The sequence below is a fragment of the Stegostoma tigrinum genome, chromosome 12 (assembly GCF_030684315.1).
Source record: "Stegostoma tigrinum isolate sSteTig4 chromosome 12, sSteTig4.hap1, whole genome shotgun sequence".
Classification (NCBI taxonomy): Eukaryota; Metazoa; Chordata; class Chondrichthyes; order Orectolobiformes; family Stegostomatidae; genus Stegostoma; species Stegostoma tigrinum.
In genome coordinates this window covers 75,969,062-75,983,146 of record NC_081365.1, presented here as the reverse complement: position 1 = coordinate 75,983,146, position 14,085 = coordinate 75,969,062, and the positions used below count along the sequence as shown (strand labels likewise).

General features: G+C 44.6%; 1 protein-coding gene across 4 annotated transcripts in view; it reads right to left on the bottom strand.

Moving 5' to 3' along the window:
- Positions 1–14,085, bottom strand: part of enox1 (ecto-NOX disulfide-thiol exchanger 1) — a 193,999-nt gene that overhangs the window by 121,058 nt on the left and 58,856 nt on the right. For all 4 annotated transcript variants that reach the window (XM_048541460.2, XM_048541458.2, XM_048541459.2 and 1 more), the window contains 2 exons: positions 7,811–8,023; positions 3,867–3,973 (listed from right to left, as the gene is read on the bottom strand). In XM_048541460.2, coding sequence (XP_048397417.1) covers positions 3,867–3,973; positions 7,811–8,023 — 320 coding nt within the window. The remainder of the gene's footprint in view (positions 1–3,866; positions 3,974–7,810; positions 8,024–14,085) is intronic.

The following is a 14,085-nucleotide window of genomic DNA, read 5'->3' as shown; positions in this document are numbered from 1 at the left end:
TCTGAGTAATGAAGACAAGCGTGCTAAACACTTTCTTAACCATTCTGTCTGTACGTGATGCAAATTTCAAAGAATTATGTACCTCCACTCCTTACTCTCTCTGTTCTACAAAACGCCCCTATTAATTGCACAAATCCTGCCCTTGCTGGTTTTACCAAAATGCAAAACCTCACATTTATCCAAATTAAATTCCATCTGCCCATTAGACCCGAAACGTCAGCTTTCCCGCTCCTGAGATGCTGCTTGGCCTGCTGTGTTCATCCAGCTCCACACTTTGTTATCTTAGATTCTCCAGCATCTGCAGTTCCCATTGTCTCTGGTCAGATCTCCTTGTAATCTTAGATAACCTTCTTCACTAACCACTACAGAACTAATCTTGCAAACTAAATTACTGTGCTTCTTATATTCTTATCCAGATTGTTTATATAAATAACAGACAAAAGTGGATAAGGTGTGCTGTCCAGTGACGGAGCAGCACTGTGAAAACGAGTTGAAAGAGTTGGGAGGTGTTATATTTGTCTGACGGTAAGTTGTTGTGAGGTACTGATTAAATCTTCAGTGTGGGCACTTTCTGAGGTAATAAGGTTTACTAAGCGAGTCAGAGATAGGAGGGACTGCAGATGCTGGAAAAACTGAGATAACAAGGTGTAGAGATGGATGGACACAGCAGGCTAAGCAGCATCAGAGGAGCAGGAAGGCTGACGTTTCGGGCCTAGTCCCTTCTTCAGAAGCCAAAACATCAGCCTTCCTGCTCCCCTGATACTGCTTGGCCTGCTGTGTTCATCCAGCTCTACACCTTGTTATACTAAGTGAGTCACCAGGTTTCAATTAACTATCAGAAGCCCAATGAGGTGCCAAATTAGCACGAGGTACTTGGAATGAGAAGTAAATCCTGGGTAAGATACAAAAACAGAATATAAATATAAAATCAGAGAATTTGGGAAATATGTGTCATCTACAGAGTTAAGGTCTCACGTCAACGAATAGCCTGTCCTCAGAAAGCCGGCCCGAAACATTAACTCTCTTTTCTGCCTCTATCTACACCTGCTGAACGTTTCCAGCACTTACTGCTTTTAATTATTAAAGAAAATTAAAGTGGGGTCACCATGCAAATGCCCCCAGCGAGAGCTGGAACCAATGTCTGGGCACAGTGACGGGCAAAAATCCGATTCTCGGGTCAGCTAGCTCGGGGCAAGCCAACATTTCAGCGAAATAAGGCAAACCAGTGCCAATATAAACACGTATCAGAGATAATGGGAACTGCAGATGCTGGAGATTCCAAGATAATAAAATGTGAGGCTGGATGAACACAGCAGGCCAAGCAGCATCTCAGGAGCACAAAAGCTGACGTTTCGGGCCTAGACCCTTCATCAGAGGATGATGAAGGGTCTAGGCCCGAAACGTCAGCTTTTGTGCTCCTGAGATGCTGCTTGGCCTGCTGTGTTCATCCAGCCTCACATTTTATTATCAACCAATATAAACACGTGGTCAGGAATGTCAAGAGATCATCGGAGAGCTGGGAAACAGCGAGACCAGCCTCAAGTGAAAACAAAGAACAATGATCATTGAAAAGAGATGTGCTGGATAGCTGATCCTCACAGGAACACTCCTCAACACTGACTTGCTGGCTACTACAATGTCACATGTAGAGAGACTAGAGTATCGGGGTAAGGACGTCTTGCTGCAGTTAGGACATTCTTGTTATTGAGGGAGTCCAGCAAAGGTTCACCACACTGATTCCCGGGATGGCAGGACTGACATAGGAAGAAACACTGGATCAACTGGGCTTGTACTTGCTGGAATTTAGAATGAGAGGGGGAATCTCATAGTAACATATAAAATCCTGATGGGACTGGACAGGCTAGATGCGGGAAGAATGTTCCCGATGTTGGGGAAGTCCAGAACAAAGCGTACCAGTCTAAGAATAAGGGGTAAGCTGTTCAGGACTGGGATGAGGAGGAATTTTGTCACCTCGAGAGTTGTGAATCTGTGGAATTCTCTCCCACAGGAAGCTGTTGGGGCGAGTTCATTAGAAATATTCAAGAGGGAGCTGGGCATGGCCCTTGTGGCTAAGGGGATCAAGGGATATGGAGACAAAGTGGGAGTGGGGTACTGAGATTGCGTGATCAGCCGTGATCGTCGTAAGTGGTGATGCAGCTCGAAGGGCAGAATGGCCTACTCCTGCACCTTTTTTTCTATGTTTCTATGTACGTGATAGCACATTGAGAGAACCCACCTTGAAATTGGGAATTTGCTTCTACAGAACTTCACATTGTGGAGAGACCACCCACATTCACAGCAAATATCCCTAACAGAGAGGATGTGTGCTGAGTGTGACATTTTGTACATTGTCCCAAAGATGGAAGCTCAGACCTAGGCATCAATCTCTCAGATTGTTGCGGTACCCAAAGGGTTTCCATGATATCATGGCTGGTTAAAATCACCGAGTGGTGTTGTTTTATGTTTGATGGGATCAAATGTTGAAAAGTTAGCCTTGTCTGGTCCAACAATGTGACCAGATAACCTTTTCACAACCTGAAACCAAACAGTATTTGGAGCAGTCTGGCCAATGACAATCTTGAAGTTGTAGAAAACAAGTCATAAGAATGAATAGATCAAAAGAAAATGGATCTTTTTAGAACCATGGAATCCCTACAGTCTGGAAGCATGTTATTTGGGTCCACATGGAAGAGCATCCCACCCAAACTGCCCCCCGTACGCTATCGCCCAGCATTTCCCATGGCCAATCTACCTAGCGTATACATCTTGGACTGTGGGAGGAAACTGGAGCACCCAGAGGGGGCCAACGCAGGGATTTTTTAAAGCACACAATAACAAAACAAAAAGTTAATTGAAGGAAAGGGGAGAACAGGAATAGAGACTATGCACTGATGATGATGAGTCATTTTTTTAAAAAAAGTACAATCTAAATGGGAAAATTTTGTATAATTTTTATTATTTTAATAAAACAGCCCTGTTAATTTATGTAAATGCCTCAGTGTGGAGCAATTAGCCATCAAAGTCTGTGATGAATGCTCGTATGTTACGTTCTATCATTCAATTTGGAACAGATTAGATATTTCCTTTATTCATTCACAGGATGTGGGTGTCGCCGGCCAAGCCAGCGTTTATTGCCCAGAGGGCAGTGTCGAACCAACCACGTTGCTGTGGGTCTGGAGTCACATGTAGGCCAGACCAGGTAAGGATGGCAGCTTCCTTCCCTAACAGGCATTAGTCAACCAACTGGTTTTTTTTACCCTCACCAATTGACTCACAGTCATCATTAGACTCTTAATTCCAGACATTTTATTGACTTTAAGCCCCACCATCTGCCATGGTGGGATTTGAACCTGGGTCCCCCGAACATAATCTGGGCCTCTAGATTAACAGTCTAGTGATTATACCACTGGGCCATCACCTCCTCTATTCGATAATGGGACTATGGCTCTCTTAAAAAACCTGCGGCTCGGATCGAACAAAGCAAAGACTGAAACAAAAAATACTTCCTGGTCACATCAGGCAGGAAGGGTTCTCTATTAAACATATTTTAGCTGTGGACTTTACTGAAGACAATACAAACTGTTTATATCGAAACAGACCTCAAGGTCAGAAACACAAGGCGGTTCTTACTACTGGAAATCTAAAATTAGCCTGTAGATAAATTCTTGAAAAAGCATCAAAATACTTCGCCAGGGGCACGCCATTAGCTACGCAAATTACAGAATCAATACAGACTGCAAAAATGCTGAAGGCTTAAAATCAGTAGTCATGACTTAAAACCGAGAACGCGACAGAAAATATGGCAAATCGAGTGGCATACACTCTTGAAGCAATGGACAGAATTGGAAGAAGATGAATTTACCAACCTCAGCTTGCTTTCGCCACATATCAATGTTCTTGCGTTGAGCTTTTGTAAAATGGTCCCAAGCCTTTTGCTTCGAGGCAGCCTTGAATACTGCAACAATCTGCTCAACTTTGGTGAACAAGGAAGTCAAACAAAACAACCAGTTTATGCTTTGATCAGCAACGAAGAAAGAACAAAGCAGAGACAGACAGGGGTGGTCACTGTGCTGGCTTTAACCGATACTAAAGGCACTCCATCACCGTTGAAGCAAAAGCATGCCGATTTCGGTGACAGAATAACACAGGTTACCAATGATGTGGTGCCTTTAGTTGGTGCCAGTGAATGTCTCTGTTGTACTTACAGTATGCCAACTGGAGATGGGCTAACTTCATGCCTCACTGTCTCCATCACATTTCCAGTCTCTAAGGTTTTGCAGTAGATCTGTAGTTCGGGTTGTGGGTGTTGAGGTTGGTTGGTTCGCTGAGCTTCTTCGTTGTTCCGCAGATGTTTCTTCACCGTGCCTGGTAACATCCTCAGTGCAGCCTCCAATGAAGCGTCAGCATGTTTTCCCGCCTGGTTTTTAAACTCTGGGGTCCGTTGCGATGGATTGCCTCACTTCTGGATTTCCTCTGTCGTGGAATGTACATGGGTTCGAGTTCAATGTGTTTATAAATAGCATGCTTCGTGGAGTGCCATGTTTCTAGGAATTCTCGTGCCTGTCTCTGCCGAGCCTGTCCCAGGATCTTGGTGTTGTCCCAGTCACAGTGGTGGTTCTCCTTGTCCATGTGGATTGAGATGAGTGAGTATCGGTCGTGTCTTTTTGTAGCCAGTTGGTGTTCATGTTCTCTTGTTGTTAGTTTCCTTCCTGTTTGTCCAATGTAGTGTTTCTCACAGTCTCTGCAGGGGATCTTGTAGATGATATTGGTCTAGTCCATGGCAGGGTGTGCGTCTTTAGTTTGGGTTCCCATTTCCTTGCCAGTTTGAGCGTGTTGCTTGGAGTAGATTTGTAGCTCGGGTTGTGGGTGTTGAGGTTGGTTGTTTGCCGAGCTGGTTCGTTGTTCCCCAGACGTTGTTCCCGAACTAAAGACCCACTCCCCGCCATGGACAGGACCAATATCATCTAAAAGATCCCCTGCAGAGACTGTGAGAAACATTACATTGGACAAACAGGAAGGAAACTAACAACAAGAGAACATGAACACCAACTGGCTACAAAAAGGCACGACCGATACTCAGTCATCTCAATCCACATGGACAAGGAGAACCACCACTGTGACTGGGACAACACCAAGATCCTGGGACAGGCTCGGCAGAGACAGGCACGAGAATTCCTAGAAACATGGCACTCCACGAAGCAGGCTATTAATAAACACATTGGACTCAGCCCCATATACATTCCACTATGAAGGAAACCCGGAAATGAGGCAATCCATCGCAACAGACCCCAGAGTTTAAAAACCAGGCAGGAAAACACACCGACGCTTCATCAGAGGCTGCACTGAGGATGTTACCCAGCACGGTGACGAAACGTCTGCAGAACAACAAACCAGCTCAGTGAGCCCACCAACCACAACACATTTCCAGTCCAAAATCATTCATCCCTTTGCAAACTTACACAAACTGATGGAGGAAATAAAAATCCCTGGATGGGATCTGAAATTTTATCATTGAAGTGGAGACCTTTGCATCTGTTCATGTGCCCAGTGGTTCAGTTTAGTTCGCAAATGTGCTCCCTGTGGAAGGGGAGATGGAAGAGATATACAGGCAGTGGGGTGGGGCGTGGCACAGTGATTTTTTTTTACTGAATGTACTGCAAACCGCATATAATGTCATAAATTCCACCCTCTCCTCCCTACCCTCACTCGCCAATTGGCAGTCAAGCTGTGGCCAGAAAAGACACACACATCTGGGAAAGAACATAGTCACCGTTGCTGTTCCAGGCCCAGTCCTTCTGTCCTTGCACTGTCCAGTCTTCTCCACAATAAAGGCTAGTTGCTGTTCATCGCCAGGAAGGGAAGGGGGGATCAATGGAGGAGGTGGGAGGGTGGATTAAGGCCACAAATCAGATCAGTTGAAATACTGTTGCTGGGAAGAGTACGCTCACCAGGGTGAGTTGCCTTTTCCTGCTGCAAATGCGCCTGGTCAGTTTGACACAGACGGGACATCGCCCTGTCACTCTCCCTGCCCCTCTTCCATCCATAACAACCGAAGCTGGGGGAAAGACAAATGCAAGGCATTTCCAGGAGGATGTGGGATGTAGCGTGGCCAGCCAGAGCCAGGCAAGAACTGGGCAATGTAGACCCTCTTCCCCCCGCAACTTGAAAATAAAAGGGGAGTGTAACAGCCTCCTGAATCCTGGTCTCGATTACTGAGCTGATTCACTGTCACCAGCCTGTCTGAGCAGCCGAACTATTTTACCCCCTCCCCTTCCAGCCCAGAACCCGGTAACATGCCGTGACTGTTAAGCACATGTGCTGGGTCCAACCAACTCATCAGACTGGCCAATATTTTCTTTCAGGAAGACATTTGCAGACAAAACAAAACCATAGACAGTAAGAGGCATATAACGTGCTGAAAAAACACTGATTTCCTTTTAAATTGTTAAATTAATCTTCAGACTTTCCTTTTGCCTCTACCTGCACAGCATAGAGGTAGATTTAGAATTAGAATCTGATTTGTTGTCACACGTACTCAAGTACAGGGATACAGGAGCACAGTGAAAAGTTTACAAAGTGGCCACAATCTGGCTCCATCTGAGATGCAAAGGTACAGGGTTATAAAATAGGCCTTCAGTATTTGTGCTACAGTTAAACCCCCTCCCACAATCCTCATCATTTCATCCCTCTGGCAAAATCTTCTATTCCCTTTTGTCCTTGTGGGTTCCTCTATCTATCTGCCAATTGTGTCTCCACTGTTAGCTTCAAACATTTCATGTTGTGCTGAGACCTCCCCACGCTCTCAGATAAGAACATGTTTCTCAATCCTCCATTTGCTTTGTGAGCGGCCCTCTCTGAATTCATAGACCTCTGATTTGCAGCTCTGCTCCTATTTTGCCACTGGTGAGAAATACTCATCGAGGTAATTTTCTTCACTGCGTGAGAGGGTTCAGCGATTAGTAAGCTTCAGCTTTTATTTCACTTGTTTATGCCACTTGTATTTAGATTGAGTTCCTAATGAGTCAAATTTGATTAGTTATAAATGAAAACAAGAACGGCATGGCAAGCAATCACAATGACGACTGAAGGGATCAAAGTGGGGAATGAGAAAATAATTCTAATCATTAATTTCCAAATCCCTTCAAACAATTCAGCCAAGATCAACTTGCGGTTTATGTATCGTATTAATCCTTTGTATTTGTAAATATAGTTAAGGTGAAAAAACACCATTTGGATTTTACCGATAAAATAAATAGGGCCAACCATAACATGAGGCAACATCCTTTTTAAATCAATGCGCTTAATTGCTCTACTGATCTTCACTGGGATAATGCCACCAGACATTTAAAGAAAAAAATATTTTTTTTTCTCTGGTTTGTTAACATTGTGCAATCTGGTGGTGTGTGGGGGAGGGATGTTCGGACTTTGGAGGGCTAGAGCGATTTGCGAATCATATGTAACGTCTGCCTGTACTTCCAATAAATGCCCCCCTTGTTAGAGTACTAGCCTGTTCTAAAGTATGCGGGCTTCCCCCATTACCCCATCAGGGAAGCTACCATCTGCCTATACTGTGGCTATCCCATGCAATATGAGCCCATTTGGTGAAATATAAAGGTGGAGGTCAGTTTGAGTGAATTGTATACCCAATGCCCTACAAAATACCTCCTGACTGAAAAGGCAAAGTGAAAGGTTTCCTACCTGAATATCTAGTCCTGTCAAGATGGGCCCATGTTCTAGAACTTTCAGCACGAGTACTTACCCCGGTACTTTAACAGAGCTGAGAGAGGGCCAATAAACAAATTGCACTTACATCCAGTCAGGATCCGCGTTAGAGCATTTTTGAATCGCTCCTTGGCGTCTTCCATCTCTTGTTCGTGCGCTGCCTTTTCACTCATCAGCCTGCGGCTGTGACTGTTGGCTGACTGGATCATGGAGTAGAAATTGTTGGCTGAGCGACGGGTCACCTCTCCCCGCTCGAACCAGGCCAGCAGCACCGAGATGGCTTCCGAGAACTTGCTGTCGTCTGCAATGGAACACACACACGTGAGGCTGCGAGGCAGGGCCTGCCCTGTCTCCATTCAGCTCTTCACAAGTCAAAGATCGTAGTAATCCCTGCAGTATGGGAGCAGGCCATTTGGCCCATCAAATCCACACTGACCCGCCGAAGAGCATCCCACCCCAACCCTGCATTTCCCATGGCGAATCCAGCTAGCCTGCACATCCCTGAACACTAGGGCAATTTAGCATGGCCAATCCACCCTAACCTACATATCTTTGGACTGTGAGAGGAAACCCACGCAGACACATGGAGAATGTGCAAACCCAAGGGTGGGATTGAACCCGGGTCCCTGGCACAGTCAGGGTACTATGCAATTAGGATCTTAGTGGTCAAGCCATTGCAATGCAGAATGCACCAGTTCGACGATGACTGACTGTTAACTGCCAAGCTTTGTTTAAACTTAAACCAGGTAGATCATCTCCAATTAGTCAAGTGTTACATTTGTAAAGACATAACGTGTCCTTTCCATTTGCAGTGCGAGCCACTGTGTCACCTTGCGTATGAGTACAGAAGATGGCTAGCAGCTTTGGGGAGCTCACAGAGGAGATGTCCATCTCCCACTGGGGCAGTACAAACGGAGACAACTATTAACAAGGAAAAGAAATCGGATGGGCACAATACAGCAACAAATTTGCAGGGCTATGAGGGTACAGCGTGGTGAATGGGTACAATTCCTCTGCAGACAGCCAGTATAGAACTGATGGGCTGAATGGCCTCTGTCTGTGCTAGAATGATCCGATCATTTGTTTTAAAATATGGCATCCCATTGTTAAAATAGTGTAACATGTGTGAGATCAAGTTTGCTTGTAGCACTAGTGAATTCTCCAATCTACTGCTATTGGCTAGTCTCCTTGTTCCTGTACGTCAATTTGGACCAATTGCAAGCCTCCCTCTCTCCACATGAGCAACTTAATAGGAATGTCACTGCCATTTGTCTAACACAACTATATATGAGAAGGTGCTGAAAGAAGATATTTTGTTGAAGTTTTCTGTTTTCAGGGTACGTGCAAAATGCCAAGGGAAATTTTATTCTATAAGTGAAAATTGTCACAATTGATAGACAAAGTGGGCCTGTGCTACTCAAGGCATTTTCATGGAGAATGCACCCGTTCGGTTATGTTAACTGCCAAGTTTTGTTTAAATTTAAACCAGGTAGGTCAACGCTGATTGGTCGAGGTAAATGAACCTGCTTTGTTATGTTTATAAATACAGGAAACACCCTTTCGACCTACAACTTTGTCTGCTGCTGAGCACAAGGTGCAAAACATCAACAAAATGTGACTCTTTCCAGCAATACTCAAGCTCTGCGCTGTCAGGCGAAAGCATTGAACAAGGGAATGCCACTCAGTGGGTAAACCCACTTTTCTGTGAATTATGGCCCACACGCTTCATTCCCTTTTGTAACATTTCAAAAAAGGGCTTATGTATTCCCAAAAGGAGCAGGATTCCACACTGAAGGCTCGGTTATCGAGGCTATTTGTTTCAGCCACAGCCATTATTTACCTGGCACCACATTCCCAAGGTCCCCGAGGTTCAAAAAGCCCACTGTGTTCCAGAGAATATTCGATTATCTCTTGCTGTGTTTATCTTCATAACCGTTAATTTGGTTTCTGAACAGACTTTCATCCAAACGTTTATTGAGGCAGCAATAGTTGCACATTGCAGGGAGCTCATTCCTTAGGCTTGCAGCTTGTGGGAAACCAGGGAGTGAATCTCATGACTGTTTTATGGATTATCTTTTTAAATCCCGTATCCTACGAGATCAGCACTCTTGGTTTATCCTTACCACTCGAGAACCTCTTGGATATCAACCTCGAGATTTTCAAATCATTGGAAGAGCTTATGCAGGAGACTACTCTCTATCTTTTTGTGCCGTTTTATGGATGAGGAGCAGAGTTACAGATCTGCACAGAACTCCACTAACCAACGAAAACAGAAAGCTTCGCTTATCTCAAAGAGAAGCACTTCTGAGGAAGGGTCACTCAACCCGATACGTTAACTCGGATTTCTCTCCACAGAAGTTGCCAGACCTACTGAGCTTTTTCAGCAGCTTCTGTTTTTGTTCCATATACCCTGGTCCCGGGCTAGAGCACATTCCATTTGTTATGTCAGTTTTTACTTGCCTGGAAATTTCATATCATTTAGTACCATTTCAGCAAATGTCTCTGCTTGCATTTCTACCCCTTTCTGTTACACTGCTTTTACTAGTAATGGCCAGGTCCATTCTGATGTGCCTGTTATATATGTGATATGTGTGCCTTATGTTTAAGAGGACTTACCTTTAAGGACTCATGTGCTGTGTGCATATAATGTTGTGACTCTGCCTGACAGTTGGCCTGCGCTGCATCTGAAAGCTATACACACACACACATACACAAATCACAGAAATAATTCACAGAAAAGTGGTTTTACCCACTGAGTGGCATTTCCTTGGTTTGCTGTAATGTCTGCTTTATAACTTACAATGTGCTTTACTGTTTTACATCAACTAAAGCTCAAAGTTAATCAACCCCTGATGAGCGATGGGTCACTAGACCACCACAGAAGGCAGGATCGTCATCACCCTACTACTTGTACCATTCCCACCTTATGGGAGGGCCAGAAGCAGCAGGGCCTGTATTTGTTTATTCATTCATGGGATATGGGCATCATTAGCCAGGCCAGTATTTATTGCCTATTCCCTAAGTGCCCAGAGGCCAGTTCAGAGTCAACCATGTTGCTGTGGGTCTGGAGTCACATGTAGGCCAGACCAGATAAGGATGATAGATTTCCTTCCCGAAGGGGATTAGTGAACCACGGGGGTTTTTCCAACATTCGACAACAATTGCATGGTCATCAGTAGATTCTTAATTCCAAATTCTTTACTGAATTCAAATTTCACCATCTACTGTTTGAACCCAGGTCCTAGAACATCAGCTGAGTTTCCTGGATTAATAGTCTAGAGATAATACCACTCTGCCCTTCCCCATGTGTAAAGCTGCTTTAATTGCCATGCAAGTGCCTTGGAGTGTGGCAACCAAATGGCAAATCGATCAATGACTTGAATTGTGTCAATATGCTACACAGAGTGACTGAAATGTGAAACAGGACTGGTTAAGCTACAGAGATAGTAGGAACGGCCGATGCTGGAGAATCTGAGATAACACGGTGTGAAGCTGGATGAACACTACATATCCATTTACCACATCCTGGCCACCATTGCCCCCAGTAAAGCAACAGGGAGCTGTCCTGAAACCCTACTGACTGATGTTTTTGCTATTCAAATCACCTCAGGGTTTCGGATGGGTCAACACAGGGACAAACAGATAACTAAATCTTCACCCACCCACCACCTCCAGTTACTCCACAGTAATTCCTCAGTGAGGTTCCAGGAAAGAAAAATTACTCTCCACAACAAGGCCTGTTTTAATTGAATTCATTTTCATAGATTACCTACAGTGTGAAAAAGGCCCTTTGGCCCAACAATTCCACACTGCCCTTACAGCATCACACCCAGACCCATTCCCCTACCTCTACGTTCATACTGAAGTTGGTACTTTGACAAATCTTAAACAACTTTACCATGTGCTGACTTGAATCCTCCTCGAATGTTCCCTGTTGACATTATCTCCTGGACCTCTCTAATATCAAATACTGCCACTTCTTCAAAACAGCTCCCCTAGAAAGAAACGGGCTGTGTTCCTTTGGTATACGCTGAAAGAAAGTCCCACCTTGTAAAATTCTCTGATTATCACTGTCTAATCAATATCAGGCTGTTTGCATGATTACACTCGATTCTGCACCAAACTTCTAAAAGAAGGAGCCTCAAGATAAGAAATTAAGATAATATTTGCCATTGTCGGTCCTCGTGCACAGTTTCTGTGCTAATGCAGTCTCTGAAATTAAAGCTACCCTGCTGTCATTTATTGAGTGCTAAAAGGCGCATGACCTGTCGACATTTTAGGGCTGACTTTGTCAGGATTCAGTGATCAATTTTGTGTCTCAATGCTGTGCCAATTTCCCGGCAGGGCGTTTGATTTCTGAGCTGCAGACATCTTACTGCATCCTCTGTCATTCCATCACCATAACACCAGTCGACTCTCCCCAGCTTTCATCTCAAATGCTGCTCGGACGCTCGTCTATATCTCAGGAACCTCTAGACTCATTCTTCCTGAGGGGCCTCCTTTTTCCAAGCGTTTACTTTCCAGAGATTTCCTCCAGGGTTACTTTTCTTTTCTCGGAGACTTCTTTGTCATTCCGACTGATGTGATGGGGTCACATCAGAACAATACCTTCTGCTGACCTACAGGGTAATGGAACTCACACAGAAACAGAACTCAAAGCATTCACTGGTATCCTTAATGACGATAAAGTCTCCATAAACTCAAAGCCTCTATGCACAAGGAAGACATTCATTTCTTAGACACCACAACATTTCAATTGGTCCAAAACAATTAGGCATAATTTAGTGACGAAAGGCTATTTTTGTACACACATACACATACACACACACACACACACACACACACACACACACACACACACACACACACACACACACACACACACACACACACACTCACCTTTCACAAACGGGTGAGCTCTCGGCTAATGCACGCCCCTCACATTTGATTTGATTTGATTTCTGGTCACTTGTATTTATTACAAATACACCGAAAATTGTTGGCACTCATCAGCACCATCTTAAAACACAGAAAATAAACCAAAATGCAGAATATAAAGCCAGAAAAGTAGCTCATCTTATCGTCCTATCTCAGTAAAGTTGGGTGATTTTGGAATAGCGCCCGCTTCTAGCTCCGCTATGGGCCTAGATTCAGGCTCCTCCACCTCGAGTCCCTGCTGCTAAACTGACCACACTGCCACAACCGTGCTTTCCCACATCACCGGAAATAAGAGCCACCGTTCGCCGCTGCCATCTGGCCTCCACCGTCATTGCCCACACTGGGACTACACTTGCCAACTCTGCCGTCAGGCTCCCGGGGCTAGCCACCAACCCGGAGCCTCGGCTCAGCCTGTGGGTCCATGCCGGGGACCTGCTCCACACTCGCTGGGAGACCTTTCCACCGACATTCTGTCCTGGTCCACCCGCATCAACACAATGGTCAAGGAAATGCAACTTCGTTTCAGGAAGCTAAGGAAATTCACCATGTCCACAGGGTCTCTGACCAATTTTTATAGATGTACCATAGAAAGCATTGTATCTGGAAGCTTCACAACTTGGAATGGCAACTGGCCTTCCAAAGATGGAAGGAAACTACAGAGAGCTGTGAACACAGCCCAGTCCATCACACAAACCAACCATCCAACCATTGGCTCCGTCTACACTTCCCGCTATCTCGGGAAGGCAGCCAACATCATCAAAGACCCCTCCCACCCTGCTTAGACTCTCTCCCACCCTCTTCTGTTGGGCAGAAGATAGAAACGTTTGTACAGGTAGTTCTGCTTTAACACTTGTTTCAGTAACGCAAATTGGTTGTAACGCGATTGATGAAACGTGGACACTGTTTGGATAATGCAAACTTTCTGCTGTATAGGTATAGCCGTTTCCCAATAATTTGATTTCCTATGGCAATTTTCTATAGCACAAGGCCACACAAGAAAGCAACTATCACTTATAGGAGAAATACCTGTATGCATGTAGGAATAGATTCAAGAACAGCTCCTTCCCTGCTGCTATTAGATTTCTGAATGGACCTCTCTAATTTTAAATTTAATGTTGATCTCGCTCTTTATGCACCTTCTCTGCAGCTGTAAAACTGTACTCCTCGCTCTGTTCTGTTACCCTGGTACGCTTTATATGGTATGATCTGCCTGTACTGCACGCAAAATATAACTTTTCACTGTACTTAGATATGTGTGACAGTAATAAATTAAACCGACTCACATCAGAATAGACAAATTTAGAGAGCTAACACAAGCAAAAACATAGATTGGCAAAATTCTGACCAAAAACACGATCATCCACACAAAACGAAATGATCATGCTCCCTGAGCTCTCCAAAACAGGCAGCAGATTACCTCTGAAG